At 45.3% G+C, this 14,144-nt stretch overlaps 1 protein-coding gene across 1 annotated transcript in view; it reads right to left on the reverse strand.

Moving 5' to 3' along the window:
* Positions 1-6,524: 6,524 nt before the first annotated feature.
* OVCH1 (ovochymase 1) overlaps positions 6,525-14,144 on the reverse strand; it is a 46,373-nt gene continuing 38,753 nt past the window's right edge. Inside the window, 7 exon segments of the mRNA XM_009333032.1 lie at positions 6,525-6,760; positions 8,175-8,272; positions 9,963-10,028; positions 10,468-10,687; positions 12,098-12,225; positions 13,069-13,076; positions 13,148-13,293. Of these exon segments, the coding sequence (XP_009331307.1) occupies positions 6,525-6,760; positions 8,175-8,272; positions 9,963-10,028; positions 10,468-10,687; positions 12,098-12,225; positions 13,069-13,076; positions 13,148-13,293 (902 nt within the window).

Here is a 14,144-nt window from a genome sequence, read left to right on the forward strand (position 1 = left end):
CCTGCAGCTCACTTGCCTTTGGTCAAGCAAGATGGAAGAGCTGAGGAAGGGGGGGGGGGGGGGGGGGGGGGGGGGGGGAAGTGTGGGGACCTGCTTGGACTCACAGCCTCGTGTGGGAACCGCAAGACAAGGGTGGTCTGTGTTGAACCCAAACTGTACAGCATCCTTCACACAACAAGCTGGCCTGACAGCTATTCCCCAGCTCCTTGCCATGTGCATGCACACACTCATCTTCTCTCTCCCAAGATGACTGTTTCAGCTGTCACAGGTCAGGAATAAAGAAAAATGAGCTTAATAAAAACAGAGGCAGACAAGAAAAACCCTCAAGCAACTAAATCATGGTTTTCTACTCTGAGAAATACCTGGTATAATTGAGTCTGTTGCATCTTTTAAAAAGTCAGCTCTGCTTTGCCTCTTGCAAGCCAGCTGGGTGCATCCTTTCTTCTGCCCCACCACTCTGAAAGGCTCTGATACCTGAACAAGTCACCAACAGTTCCCAGACTCCTAACCGGTACTGGACCATGCGACCCCATTTCCAGCAGGGTCGCCTCTGAGCAGATCTCCCAGGGAGCTACAAGGGAGGAGTAGGCTACAGCACATGCTTTTGCTAAATTTAGCGCTTTTACTTTGGTGGAAAAAATGTACTGAATTCCAGCTGAGCTGGAGAAGGGGGTGGTAGAGTAAGGTGCTTCTCTGGCTTTTCACAGGAACTGTATTTCCTGAGAAACTGCTGGGAGAGGAGAGGGACAATTACTAAGGAATTAAACACAAATTGCCCTCATTGAAGTGTTTTCGTTTCCTGATTGGAAAGTGAGAATAGCTCCCTCCCAACCGGTTCCATTACCAGATATCCCAAGCAGTGCTGCGCCCGTGGCAGCGTAAGCTCCTTTTCCGACCCGCACAATGCCAACAGTAGACCAACAACAAAGGAAAGGCCTCGGCACCAGTTTCCTGAGCGCTTCCAGTTCCTCAGGAAGTGGTGTCTGTCGGTGGTACCTTCACGTACAATGGGGAATGTGTCCCCAGGACACGGGACAGCAGAAACGTAGTTCTCCATAAGGATCGGGGCCGAGTGCTGACATTAGCGTTTAGGGTAGCTCTATATCACGAAGATCCAAAACCCAGTTTGAGCACGATCTGCAGTTGCCATTAACTAGGATACTTCTCCATGGTCAGGGCAAGAAAGGGAGGAAATAGCGGTGGTTAGGGACCCTGGGTTAGGGACCTATCATTGACTGTCTTCGCTGATGACCAACTGCAAGTCTTCAGGACCTAGTTCTACTCTCCAACTTACCGCTAGGGCTAAAGAGCTCTCACTCCCAAATAAAACTGTGCCCTCCCTTTCTGGAATCTGCTCTCTTGCTTGCGAGTCTAAACATGGAGACTGTCATGATTTTAGAGCATGGTGTGCTCCTGCTGTCATGCCTACACATACGAGTCCCCATTCTCTGTCTATGACACACACTCCCCGTGCCTCTTCTTTGGGATTATTCACCATACCTTACGGTGTCCCAGGTCTCCTGTCCCCCTCTAAGTATTAAATCTCATATACAAATACAAGTTAGTTTAGGATTCATGCTGGAAACCTTTATCTGAAAACAGTAGAAAGCAGCACATCGCTTGCCAGGAGCCTGCCGTTACAATTTGCTGTAGTGAGCAGACACCTACCCATAACATGCTGATTTTCAGAAGAAAATTCAAAGTGCTTAAATCTAGCACAACTCCACCTTGCTGGTCAGAGGCAGCAGCAATATCCCATCTAAACTGCCATAGACCGGACCTCCCTTGTACATCAATAGGGGTGATATAGGGTGATAGCATTTCTACGAGATGCCTTAGACAAGGAAGAGAAAGAACCTGGAGCTTCAGACCATGCTTTGGAACCACATGGGAGAAGGACAACAAGGCTGGACATAGCTTAGTACAGGACAAGCCAATTAACAACCATATCACTAAGTGCTGTCAATTTTAAAAGGCATTTTGAACAGAAGAGAAGCCAGTTCCTCCCAGCTCTGCTGAAGCCCCGGCTGATTTCCACCTTATATAATCACCTTTTTCAATAGACTGGATAGAAGTTAGTATTTACTAAGCCAGAGACCACTATTCTCTCAAAAATCACACACTGAAACTATTTATGCTACCCTTGATATGCATGAATTTCAGGACCTGCTAGTCAGCAATAGATTTTTGCTGCTTTTTTTTTTTTTTTTTTTACAGAAATATGACATTTAATAGGTCCATTCAGGACTAGCAGCCAAGCAACTGTGAGTTCTTCTTGAGCAGGCAGGCCCAGCTAATTTCAAAATGGATTGCTCTGCGAAGGAAGAATAGCATTTCCCAGATCACAGAAATGGTTTAAGTCTCATAAAATAGTCTCTTGGTGAAGCGCTAAACAGTTTTAAAAGGTGTCAGAGAAACCATTAGGTGATAAAAATTCACAGAGCAATTTTGCCAGAGAAAAAGCATAAATAAAAAGTGCATTGTTTCTCTCCCAGACTTTCTCGCAAGTCAAATGCATTCAAAGAGATGTGCCACAGCTAGAGTTGAGCTAAAGACAATTAAAGGGCGTTGGCTGTCTTGTGTCAAATTTTCAGCTTGTACTCATGCACTTTAATCAGAAAAGCAGCAATTATATAAACGGTGCCACTAAACGAAGGGACAGAGAGTACAGCAAGCATAGGTCAAATCCTGTATGTATCTTGAGAAGAAAAATAGCAACTGATCCTTATTTGTGCGTAGGTGCATTCATTCTGTATCCAGAGAAAACATACATATAAAGAACTGGTTCTTGTAAGGAAATGTAGACGCTAAAACGCACCTTCCAGCCAGTTCGGGCTATTTTACTTCAAGGATATACTGATCTACTTTTAGTTTATAAGTTTTAATTATGTCAAATGTTACAGATTCTTCTTGGAGGCCTTTCAGCCACAAATATGACAGGCTACTTAGAGCATTAAAAGGAAGAAATCTGAGCCCCGACATTAAGCATGAGCTATTCTGGGAAAAGAATAATCAAAACGTTTTTTGTGTTTTTTCTTAAAAAACCTAACAAAACATCTCACCACTCTCTTAAACCAGCACTTGCTAAAATTTAAAAAAAAATAGTTGCTTGTACAATCAGCAGCTTGTGGTTTCTTGCTAAACTACTTTTAAGCAAACAGAAAAAAATCCACAAAGTGAGAACAGTGAACCAGGATAACATCTCTGTTGCAATTAAGCAGAACATGCCTCTTTGATAGGACAGTCAGCTTCTTGCAGTAACTGCTAATGGAAGGACATTTCTAGAAGCATCAGGACATGCTGTGTTCCCAGCTACTTGAGAAATGTTAATGAGAAGCCTATTTGGGATTTCATAGTCCCATTTCTTGTGCCATAAAAAAACTCGCACACAGCATTCAAGCACATCCAGCTAGTGCCAGGCAGGAGCACTCCCTCTCCCTCCAGACCTTAGCACACAAACCCCGGTGCCCAGAGAACGAGAAAGCCAGGTTAGCTTGAACTGCAGCTCGGGCTGATGGAGGAGTTGGTGGTCAGGAGAACTTCCTCCTGATTCTGAAGTCCTGTGTTGGCAATATAGTCAAATGGCATAGAAGAGTTATAACTGGTGCAGTATACGCTTGTCTTGTCCTCTTTAAGCGGAAAAACATCAGTGCTGTGGGATTTGTGCACGAGGTATTTCTGAAGGGGTGAATCAGGAATGACATCTGCAGCATGGTAAAGCCACTGTCCTGGAGAGCAGAGCTATTGCCCCAAAAAGCAATGCTGTGTAGATTAATTTATGATCTGCTCTTGCTTCAAACAAGTCTAGAACTAGAGGAAAGAGCTTATTAGTGTTCACACTTTTGGGAATTACTTGTCACGCTCTAATTATGCAGCTCTACTTTCCCCCACCATCTATGCCTTCTTCTTCAGTATCTCAGTGCCTCTTCCTTCAAAAGGTGCAAATAATTCTTGGTTCTGCTGTTCCCTTTCCCCCAGTGAGTATATTTATAATATGAGAGCCAGACTTGCTCATAAAAAGGTGCAGAGGGAAAACTCCTCTGTACAAAGTGCTGCACCTCACCCTGGACCAGGGCTCTCTCTTCTCTTACCAAATGTCTCTGCATCGAACAGATGGTCCAAAAGGAGACTGTGCAGCAGACCTTGCGGATTGACATAAACAGCAGATACCCTACATGTTCATTTCAATTCTAGCTCTGCACTGGAAGCCCAAATTATTTTATGCGGTGACACTTTCCTTACCAGGTCAGTAGTTATGCCCCTTAGTACCTGGCTGCCCATTTCTAGGTCAGTAAAGAAAAAATGTTCAGATGATTATTAATTGCTTCTCTTCAGCTTTACCAGAAGCTTTCCAACACTCCTCTCCCAGGGAAATTTACGGTATAAATTCCCCTGTGGCAGGCCAGAGGTTTCTGTTGGCACCACAAGCATGTCCCAGAGCTGGTTTCACGCTGCAGCTCTGCGAGTCTCCCAAGGCATGGGCAGGACCATGCCTGGGATGAGGCTATCACTTCACTGGGCAGCACGTCATCTTTCCAGATGTTGGAAGTGGTTACTGGCATGTCAGGAGTCCTGGGAACAGGCTCCCTTCTCCCTAGCTCCCTGCCTCCAAGAGCAGGCATGGTGACCCATCCTACCCCCACGTCTTTGAAGGTTTCAGTGAGTATGTTATTCATCTAATGCCATGCACATATTCACAATAGGAAGCCTCCCTGGTCTGTGACACAGCACTGAATTACAACCCTAAGGTGCTCTATTTGCACAGCTGAAGACACATCAGGGAAATCACGTCTTTGAGCCAAAACCCACAACACATTTGCTGTCATGATGACAGAGCGGTTTTTTAAAGTTAGTTATAACACGACAAGTCAGTCATCAGCAACAGCAGCTTGACAAAATACTGCAATTTACAGCTCCACTAGTTTAGGGGAACTATTATTTTTGTAAAGATTGACTGATGTTTTCTGAATTGTGCTAGAATATGAGATTTTCTTTCCAAAAGCAGCATGGGATTGGGATAGGAGAGAGAAGGGTTTCTTTTAAGCAACTGAGAGACTAGTATTTGGTAAGTCAAAAGATCATGTGGGTAACTTTTGATTTATTAAACTATTGTACCTGAATGACCTGGTGTAAGGATAGGCTGCAGTTCTTCAGCCATTTTGATTGCCAAGTTCACTTAGCTAGACAACAGCCATGAAGTTGTCTCATCACAAACACTCCTGTGTTTCTTTCCATATCTAAGTGGACTGCTATATACAGTACAGAGATGGAAAAAAGTCTGCTATCTTCTGTTTAAAGGGCAGATCCATATGTAATGCAAAAAAGTGCTGAAACCAGAGAAGATGGATGGAGGCAGAGGTTTCCTGGCTTGTAATTCACTGATACATGCTGATAGGGCTGAGCATTAAAACCCTTCCAGGCCACACCTGGAATATTATGTTCAGTTTTGGCCCCCGCTATACAAAAAAGTTGTGGACAGGCTGGAGAGGCTCCAGAGAAGGGCCACAAAGATGGTCAAAGGACTGGGAAGCCTGCCGTGTGAGGAAAGGCTGAGAGAACTGGGTTTGTTCAGCCTTGAGAAAAGAAGGGTTAGGGGAGACCTTATCACCGTGTTCCAGTATTTAAAGGGTGGCTACAAAAAAAGATGGCGACTCCCTTTTTACAAGGAGTCACATGGAAAAGACAAGGGGTAATGGGTACAAGTTACTCCTGGGGAGATTCCGATTGGACACAAGAGGAAAATTTTTCACAATGAGAACAATCAGCCATTGGAATAATCTCCCCAGGGAAGTGGTGGATTCCCCAAGATCAGACACATTTAAGATTCAGCTGGACAGGGTGCTGGGCCAAGCAAGGTTGCCAAGAAAGGTTGGACCAGATGATCCCTGAGGTCCCTTCCAAGCTGGTATTCTATGATTCTATGATTCCTTCTTCACAAATACACTTCACTTCCAAGTCTAGTTTTTAGTTACCAGCTCATAGGAAGCTTTAGATAAGTCAGACACCACCTTTCCCTCCCCCAAGAAACTATATTTAAACCCTTCCCTTTCAAACAAAAAAAAATAAGCTTCTGGCAACTGGAATCATGTCAGTATGGCCCTTCTAATATGGGAGACAAGGCTAAGAGCTTGGCATAGATAAATCTCTCCGAAACCTGAAGGTGTATTTACAATGGATGAGCCATCACACCAAATTCCAGATCACTTCCTTTTCATCAAAGTAACACTGCAGCTGAAGCAGTCCATCTTAGCTATCCATGCTGCTGCAGCAGCTACGTCCCTCTGGTAAATCAGGTTATCTGAGATGACAGATGAGTACCAGCTGTGTAAAGGACTTGACCCTAAACATGCATCCAAACACTAAAGGATAAGATTTCCTAGGCAACTTTCAGGAACCGAATTTATACGAGTGCTACAGCACCACAAGCTTTGCTGCAGTAAAAAGAGGATTTCTGAAACCAAGTGCTCAAGTTTGAACTTCCAAAGAGGATGGGTGTGCAGGAAGGTGACCTGAATGACGAACATTTACCCAGTATACATCACAACCTCTTTACTGAGGAAAAATACACAAAAACCTGAAAACCTCCTGTTCACGTTAATCACGTTTTGGTTTGTGACGGACGAAATCCAGTGTCTGTAGGCAGAAACCCTGGTGTGGACTGTTGGTGACTCTGGATGGCACTTGTCACTGCCCCAGCTTGCAATACCAACCAGCTTATAACGTACATCAACCACACAGATCAGCGGCCACCCAGAATCTCCTTGAAAAAAGGAAAAGAGGAAGGGGAGAGAAGGAGAAGGCAAGGAGTTATCACCTGTCAGCAGTGTCAAAAGCATTCACATCCAGGAAGCTAGAGGAGGGCATGGCTTTGAGTCCTGGTTGTGTGCAGCACAGCATTCCCACCCTGTTAGTTATACACCATGCAAAAAGCTGCCCCCACAGGTATCCCGCACATGTTGGTCTCTTCAATATTTTGTCCCCAGTAGTTTGCACAGGCCCCGTGGGAGAGGAGAGAGATCTCTGCTTGTTGGAGCCTGGCAGCCAGTTCTTCCTCTGGGAAACGCAGCGGAGTCAGGGAGGCTGCAGAGGTAGGAGTCACGGCCCTGTAACTGCTCATGGTAGCCATTCAACGCACTCTGGGGGCAGACTCCAGCCTGGGTATTGCTTCCCTTTGCACACATGTTATCCAATATTACACAAAACAGTATTTCATATGCTTCAGGAGAAGGAGTCTCTCTCCAGACAGTTGTATGCAGCCACCTTGGCTTTTGCAGTCAGTGCAGCTTGGAGTGGGGCCCTCTGAAGCTGGGAGGTGTGCAGCTGGCAGGGGGAACCAAGCCCATCAGCCAGGAGCAGTAATAAGGTGGCAGTCACCAGTGGGAAGTGTGCATGATATATTAAGCCCTATAGTCCCCATACCTCTCCTTTGTCTTTCGCAGGGGTCACCAAAAGACTAGCAGGGTTGGGGCAGGCCCCTAAGGGAGCAAAGCCAGCACACCACCAGGGACGAAAGCCTCTTGCAGGGCACAGGTGAGCACTCGCAACCCTTCTGGCAGCATCCCCAAGCCAGCCATCACCATGCCAGCTTTCTCAGATTAACCTCCAGCCAGCTAGTAGCGTGCTTCCTTGCCACTATCTGTGCTAGACTTTGGCTAACGGCCAGTCAGATGGGACGCAGACAAGCTCTGTGCCAGCTGCATTCAGGCACACGTACCCCATGACTCCTGGCAGAGGGGTCGGTGGCTATTTTAAATGAGGAGGTGGTACAGCTGTCTTCAATTTGAAGATGAGGGGGAGAAGTTTCTCCTCCCCAGCCACTGAGCTGTCCCAAGGAGACAGGCACCAGGAGGTATCTGACCACGCTGCTGGGCAGTGGGGGCGACATGGGCCAGAGGCCCTAGGCATTGAAACACCATGAGAGTGATCTCATGTCTCTCGGGTTCGTTCCCCTTCACTTAGCCTCCACCTTGGTTTTGCCTTTCCAGATGTGGCAGCTTTCCGACAGAAGAGGCAGCCTGGCTCCTATCTGGAAAGCATTTCACATGCTGCAGGCAACATTTGGGAGGCAGGGGTGAGGATGGGGGAGGTCTCTCCTGGCACTGCCCCCAGTCTGAGCTGTCACTGCCCTCGATAGATCATAGGTGCTCTTTCATGTCAGAGAAACACATACTTACTGCAGCTCCCGTCTCTCCCCCTCCCACTGTTAAGCATCTTGTGGCAGGGCTTGCTTCCTCCCCGCTGCCGGGTGAGCAAGTTGCTGCCACAGAACCGCCTGTGTTGGAAAGCAAATTCCCATTGACACCAGGTACAGCTTCCCTGCTCTTACTTCTGTCAGCCCCCTGCTTTTCTTGCCTCTTAACTCACTGCTTCATTTCCCCCTCCTCCCAAATATCCCATAAACAGACTGCAAAACAGATGAAACAGAGCTTTAATAACTTATATGTTCCCTTGATGTACTCACTGGATGCCTGAGAGCGCTGTTTTAATGAGTCAAATCTGGCTTTCTCCTAATACCACTGTCTGAGGCCACAGCACAGTCAAACTGAACACGTTTTGAAGGATTTTTCTAAGAAGATGAGAGAGGAGACCCTCCAAAGAGGCATGGATCCAGGGGCTTGAGGGAAGACACTTTCCTCAGTCCAGTTTGCCCCGGGACCTCACTCCTTGAGTGCAGAAGCCTCCCATCATCGGTGCACATAGTTAGGCAGTTCTTGGAAGGACTGTGGCATTTTCTTCGTGGATACTATTAACAGCACATGGCAAGATCCATATGCTTATATAGCCTCCTTATTCACATGCTCTGTTCTTGTGCACCAGCTCTATTTAGATCGCGTTTGTCCCACTGCTTAACATTTGTCTTCAGTTCTTCCCCTTTCCTTCCCCCAAGTCCTGCCCCAAGTTGCACATAACAAACTGGAAGGAGTAACTTCTCTCAGCTCTATCCAAGCTTTGCACTTTATTGTATAAAATCTAAATTATATACTGCAGCAAAATATTCATCTAACAAGAATATTCTGTGGTTTAGACAAAGGGTACAGGCAACTTAAAAGCTTTTTCTTTACATTTCAGCCCCTGCTATCTCAGACATTACTTTGCTACCAGCACAGAGGTGCATATCATATTAGCGCTGCGCACACCAATCTTTATGGAGAAAAAAATAAGAGCAGCTCCCTTGGGACATGCATGCTTATTTTTGGCTCATTAACTTTAATGGTCATAGTACAGCTATGACAGGTTGGGAAGACAGGTAGAATAGGTGATCTTTGCTATTCTCTAGATTATGTCTAGCCTACACTTATACCTTAAAGTCACAGGCAAATCTGCTTGGAGAGCCTGATTCAAAGCCTGTTGACAACAGCAGAAGCATTCCTAACCCTCATGCTGTATTTTAACTGGATAATAGGAAGCAAGGCTCCCCAAAGGCTCGCTGTTCGTTTCACTCTTAGCATCCCTTAGTGCGTAAGATACATCCCTCCCCACACACATACTAAACACTGTGCCCCACGTCAGAGTCTTATTATAATCGTTAACCCCAGCACAGCTGAATATGATGGACGCCAGGTCATTTCTGAAAGGAAACCCACCAAAGCCATAGTGTGTGTGCACGGCTTTCACAGGCATGGGGTTGTCATCCTTCACATTTGGCAACAAGTGGTTTTTCCCCAGAACTGTTCTGCCTGAGCACTGGACAAGGAAGAATGAAAACAAATACATTTTTCAGTCTAAAAAACCCCATAGTTCAGACAACAGGAAGAGTCCAAAGTTCACTTTTAACATTTGCTGCCCAGCAATGCTCATGCTTCAAGACTTACAACCTTACATCACAGGGACGCTTTTGGGAATGCCAGTTGAGGAATCAGTGCTTTTCATGCTGTGCTGACAGAGAACTTGGACTTGTACCTCCAAAGGTTTGCTGCTGTTACAATTAACACAGGGAGTCCAGAGCTGGGTCAGCCGCTCACCTTCTCAGGAACCAGACCCCAACACGGATGGAGCTTACATCAAAGCTACAGATCTGGGCTGTGTAACTAGTTTGACAAAACATTCGAGACCTGTGCCACCATTATGAGTGTCTACATTCAACAGAGATGAAGGTTCAACAGAAGCATGTGGCACCTCAGCTCAGCTGAGGCCAGTAAGTACATAATGGGGGGACAGAGACATAATAACAGGCATCAGCAGTTTTTTGGGGGGAGCAGAGGACAAGCTCTCCCAGGACTGCACGCATACAGTAATTACCAGGAACACATCAAAGCCCATACTCCATCTCTACTGCCACCATTGCTAGCAGCACAGAAAGCTACATAGGAAGGTTCAAGCTGCTGGAGGGCAGCTCTGGATGTATGTAGACATGTGGGAAACAGTAAGACCATCTGTATTTGCCGGGACTGACAAGACAGCTTAGAAATTGTCCTGTCTGGAGGCTAGCAAGCTCTCAATGCTCTGGAGTGAGAGGACACTGCCCACCTGAAGTTGCAGTGTGCAGCTGTCAGGACCCATTTTTCATCAATTAGAAAGCCTCCACAGAAGTGCTGACCCTCATTCTGCAGGCTAGCCAGCCAGAGGACCAGGGTTGACCAGCCACCTTCACCCATCCTGGGCTTCCCACATGGGTCTGTCAGTGATTCTGTACTTGTTGCAGGCCCCAGCACACGGAATGGATACACCGCTGGAAATCTGCCTTTCTCTAGAATTATTTCCTCACTGTTAGTGAGGATATTTTGGGTTTTGGGGGTTTTTCTTTTTTGGTATTTTGTTTTGTTGGGGGTGGTGGTGGGTTTTTTTGTTAAAGAAAATTGGTCACAGCTGGATGAACTAATATGCATCAACACCAAACAAGCACCAGACTCATCTGGACAGCCGTGTCCACCAAAGGTTCCACAATAGCCTGCTGGTGGGATTGAAGTGTCTGTATTGGAGAGAGTGGGGAACACTTTGCTCTGATTTTCCCTTCAAAAGAACAGAAGTTGTCCATACATGCTATACCAAAAAATAAAACTAATACCAGTTGAGGAAGGACTTGAACCTTGATGTCCCAGATGTGAACAGGCTGGCAACATGTCCTGTGTAAGCAGCTCTCCACAGATTTTTCAGGAAGCCATATTCTGCAGGTGAGAAGCATTTCCTGACCCCTTTTCTTAGTCAAAACTGATATTTATGAAGTGTTTCCATTACAGTAAGTCTCCATTTTCTAAAATTAGTTCACTGAAGTGTTCCCAACCGTCTCCAGTAACAGCAAATTAAACAGTGCACAAATAACCTGTATCCCACCATCACCAGCTTTCACTGATCACAAGAGGTGTTAGCATGAGAAAGGAAAGAAACAAAACTAGAAGTGAACAGTATTTACTTTCCTCAGAAACTGGTAATGGATGAGTCTAGGGTGAAAAAAGGTTTAACAGAAAATAAGTCCATTAAAAACTTCTCATTGGTAGAGCTGGTTTGGAGAAACCTACTGAGATTTTAAAGGGATGAGGTACAACACATCTCCTATTTTCCCTCTTTTAGCGGCACTCTGGATCACACCATGGGTACTAACCTTTTTATAATAGGCTCCCTCTACCCCTTCTGTGTGCCCCAGGAAAAGGCACAACCCTCTAGTAAAAGCAGACAAGCTCTCAAGCAAAAGTTAGCACAGATGGATTAAACTGTTTAGCATTCTGCTTCCTGTCTATAGTGTCAGGTTCCAGACAGTGGTTATTAATTAATCAAAGGTCAATTACATGCTGAGACCAATCATTCCTCCCAATAGGCATCTGTTTTAAACAAAAACCAAGCCAACCCAAAAACTAGTTTAAATAAACAGTCATTCCTCAGGGACGTTTCTGTGTTTGGCTTGGTGACAGTGAGAACTGCAGAGATATGAGGACTATGACCTAATGTGAAGTGCCTGGGGTGAGCACTGAATTAACTTGCTGCAGTTTTGGATACATCAGAGCACGGAAGAATATCCTGAAGTGATCTCAGACAATAGCTTTAGGGGAAGCACATTCAGCAAATAAACATTATGAATGTCCCTGCCTGTAACCTTCCATACTATTTTAACAACAGGATTGCTTTGTGGCATAGGCAGGGAAAGACCCAGAGCCTTACTTACGTTGGCTGCTGCCTTCCAGCTTACTTTGTGTTGGCTGCTGATACAACTCTTCAAGAAGGATTTTGAAGCCTCTGTATGCCACAGATTCATCAGGTTTGAAATGCAGGGTCAGGAAGCTGCTGCTGCTGCTGGAGAACATGCTAAAAGACATTTTCTGGCCACATAAGTTTGCTGGTGGGGGGAAGAAGAAAATACTGCAGTTGTAGTCATTGCCAAGTAGTTTGAGAGACAGCCCCTACATTTATTTCCAGGGACAGATTTTTTAATCCAAGCTTTTTGATACTCAAAGGTAGTAGTGGATGCCAGGATTTCTCTGAGGTCTTTCAGGAGGTACATCTCTAGTGGCCTATGCAATATCATTCCCTACCCAAGCTGAAGAGGTGAAGCCTAGTGCAATGGCCAAATTGTTCTCATGTTCTCTATATGAGAGCATCTCTCATACTTTAGTGAGATTATTTCAACAACCAGTTCTCTAAATGTCTACGTACATGGGAGGAGAAAGGGGGGAGACAGTGGGAGAATGAGGAAGGCATGAAGCCATTCCAGTGAATGTTTCTGTACTCAACGATCCTGATGTCCGTATGGCACAAGGCAGCTTTGGTACTCACAGCAGCATCTGCTCAAACTATTTCAGACACAGAGTGAGACAAGTACCAACATACAAAGGGTTAAGGAAAAAAGTTTTTAAAAGAAGGATTGATAGAAGTATTCTCTCAGATACAGCCATGATGCTGGAAGTCAAGAGCTGCTGAATCCAGGCCACTTCTACTGAAGAAGCCCTGGGTGACAAGAGCTGCTCTCAACAGCTCTAAGGTAGCTTGCTGCCACTCGGCCCTGCCATGCAGACACTAATCAGTGTTGCCCTCCTTCCTGCCTCCCACACCCTGCAACTGAAGGGAATTTGGTCACCTTCATTCAATAAAAGGGGTCAGAAAAGGAAGACAGTAAATGAACGTGTAAGTTCAACCTACCCGGAAGCCTTGAAGAGAGATGTGGTCCATCATAAACACTCGAATGATGCCAAATGCAATCCCTTGCATCCTCAGTTACAAAATCTTTAAGTACAGCCTTCAGCTTATTTCCTGAAGTAGAATAAATTGTCCAAATGCAGTTCAGCATGTCAGGGTAAATGCCAGGGTAGTTGGGAGATGTTATTTCAGTGGCTCCAACTGGAATTAGATCAAAGCCTGGGCATTCTTGAAAGAAAAAGAGAAAACAATCATATCACAAAGAAAAAAATGGTTTTGCATTAATTTCCTTAAGCAGGCCTACTAATATTGGAGAAAGAAGATATCTTAGTGTTGGCTTTTAAGTTCTGTTGGTTGAAGTGAGTATTTGCATGGCTTCAAAGCACAAGTTCTATATGCCATTTACACAGAGAACTGTTCAACCAGGAAAAGGGCCATAGACTTAGGAAACTACTTGAACTCTGAAGAGTGGTCTAGAAGCCAGACATTGAGACCCCACATACAGGATCGCTTGTGGTAACGTTTCCTAATGGGCCAAATTCAAACTTAAAAATTCATTAGCCGCTCCTAAAGTGTTTACATAGATGTTTCTTTCACCTTGCATTTATAGTTGCCACAAAGCTGATCAAAATGCAGAATGCCATGTTGTAGGCACGTTAATGTTTTAATTACAGATTTTTGTGGAATAGTCTGCATTGTTTTCAGGAGTTCCATAAATAAAACTGGCTACCATCGCACCCCAGTTCACTGGGGTGGAAGGAGAGCAGGGCTGACAGCATACTTCCTGGGGTGATGGGAGAGAGGAGACTGAGCCTGCTGGAAGCATGAAAGATGTGGACACTTGACGAGGCTTTTAAACTTCCACCTTGAGGGTCCCTCTGGCTGAACAGCTGGGAACATGCTTCAGGCAGGCTGGTGAACTTGGCTAAAGTTCAAGTCCTCATACAAAGTGCAGAGACAGGTTCAAGGATCTTGGGTCCAACATATTGAGATTGTTGGAATTAGCTAAGGTTTGGGATTTTTTGGTGGGGTTTTGTTTTGTTTTTTTCTTTGAAGTAGGCATTCATTCCTCCAAGCAT

The sequence above is a fragment of the Pygoscelis adeliae genome, unplaced genomic scaffold (assembly GCF_000699105.1).
Source record: "Pygoscelis adeliae isolate BGI_AS28 unplaced genomic scaffold, ASM69910v1 Scaffold38, whole genome shotgun sequence".
NCBI classification, from domain to species: domain Eukaryota; kingdom Metazoa; phylum Chordata; class Aves; order Sphenisciformes; family Spheniscidae; genus Pygoscelis; species Pygoscelis adeliae.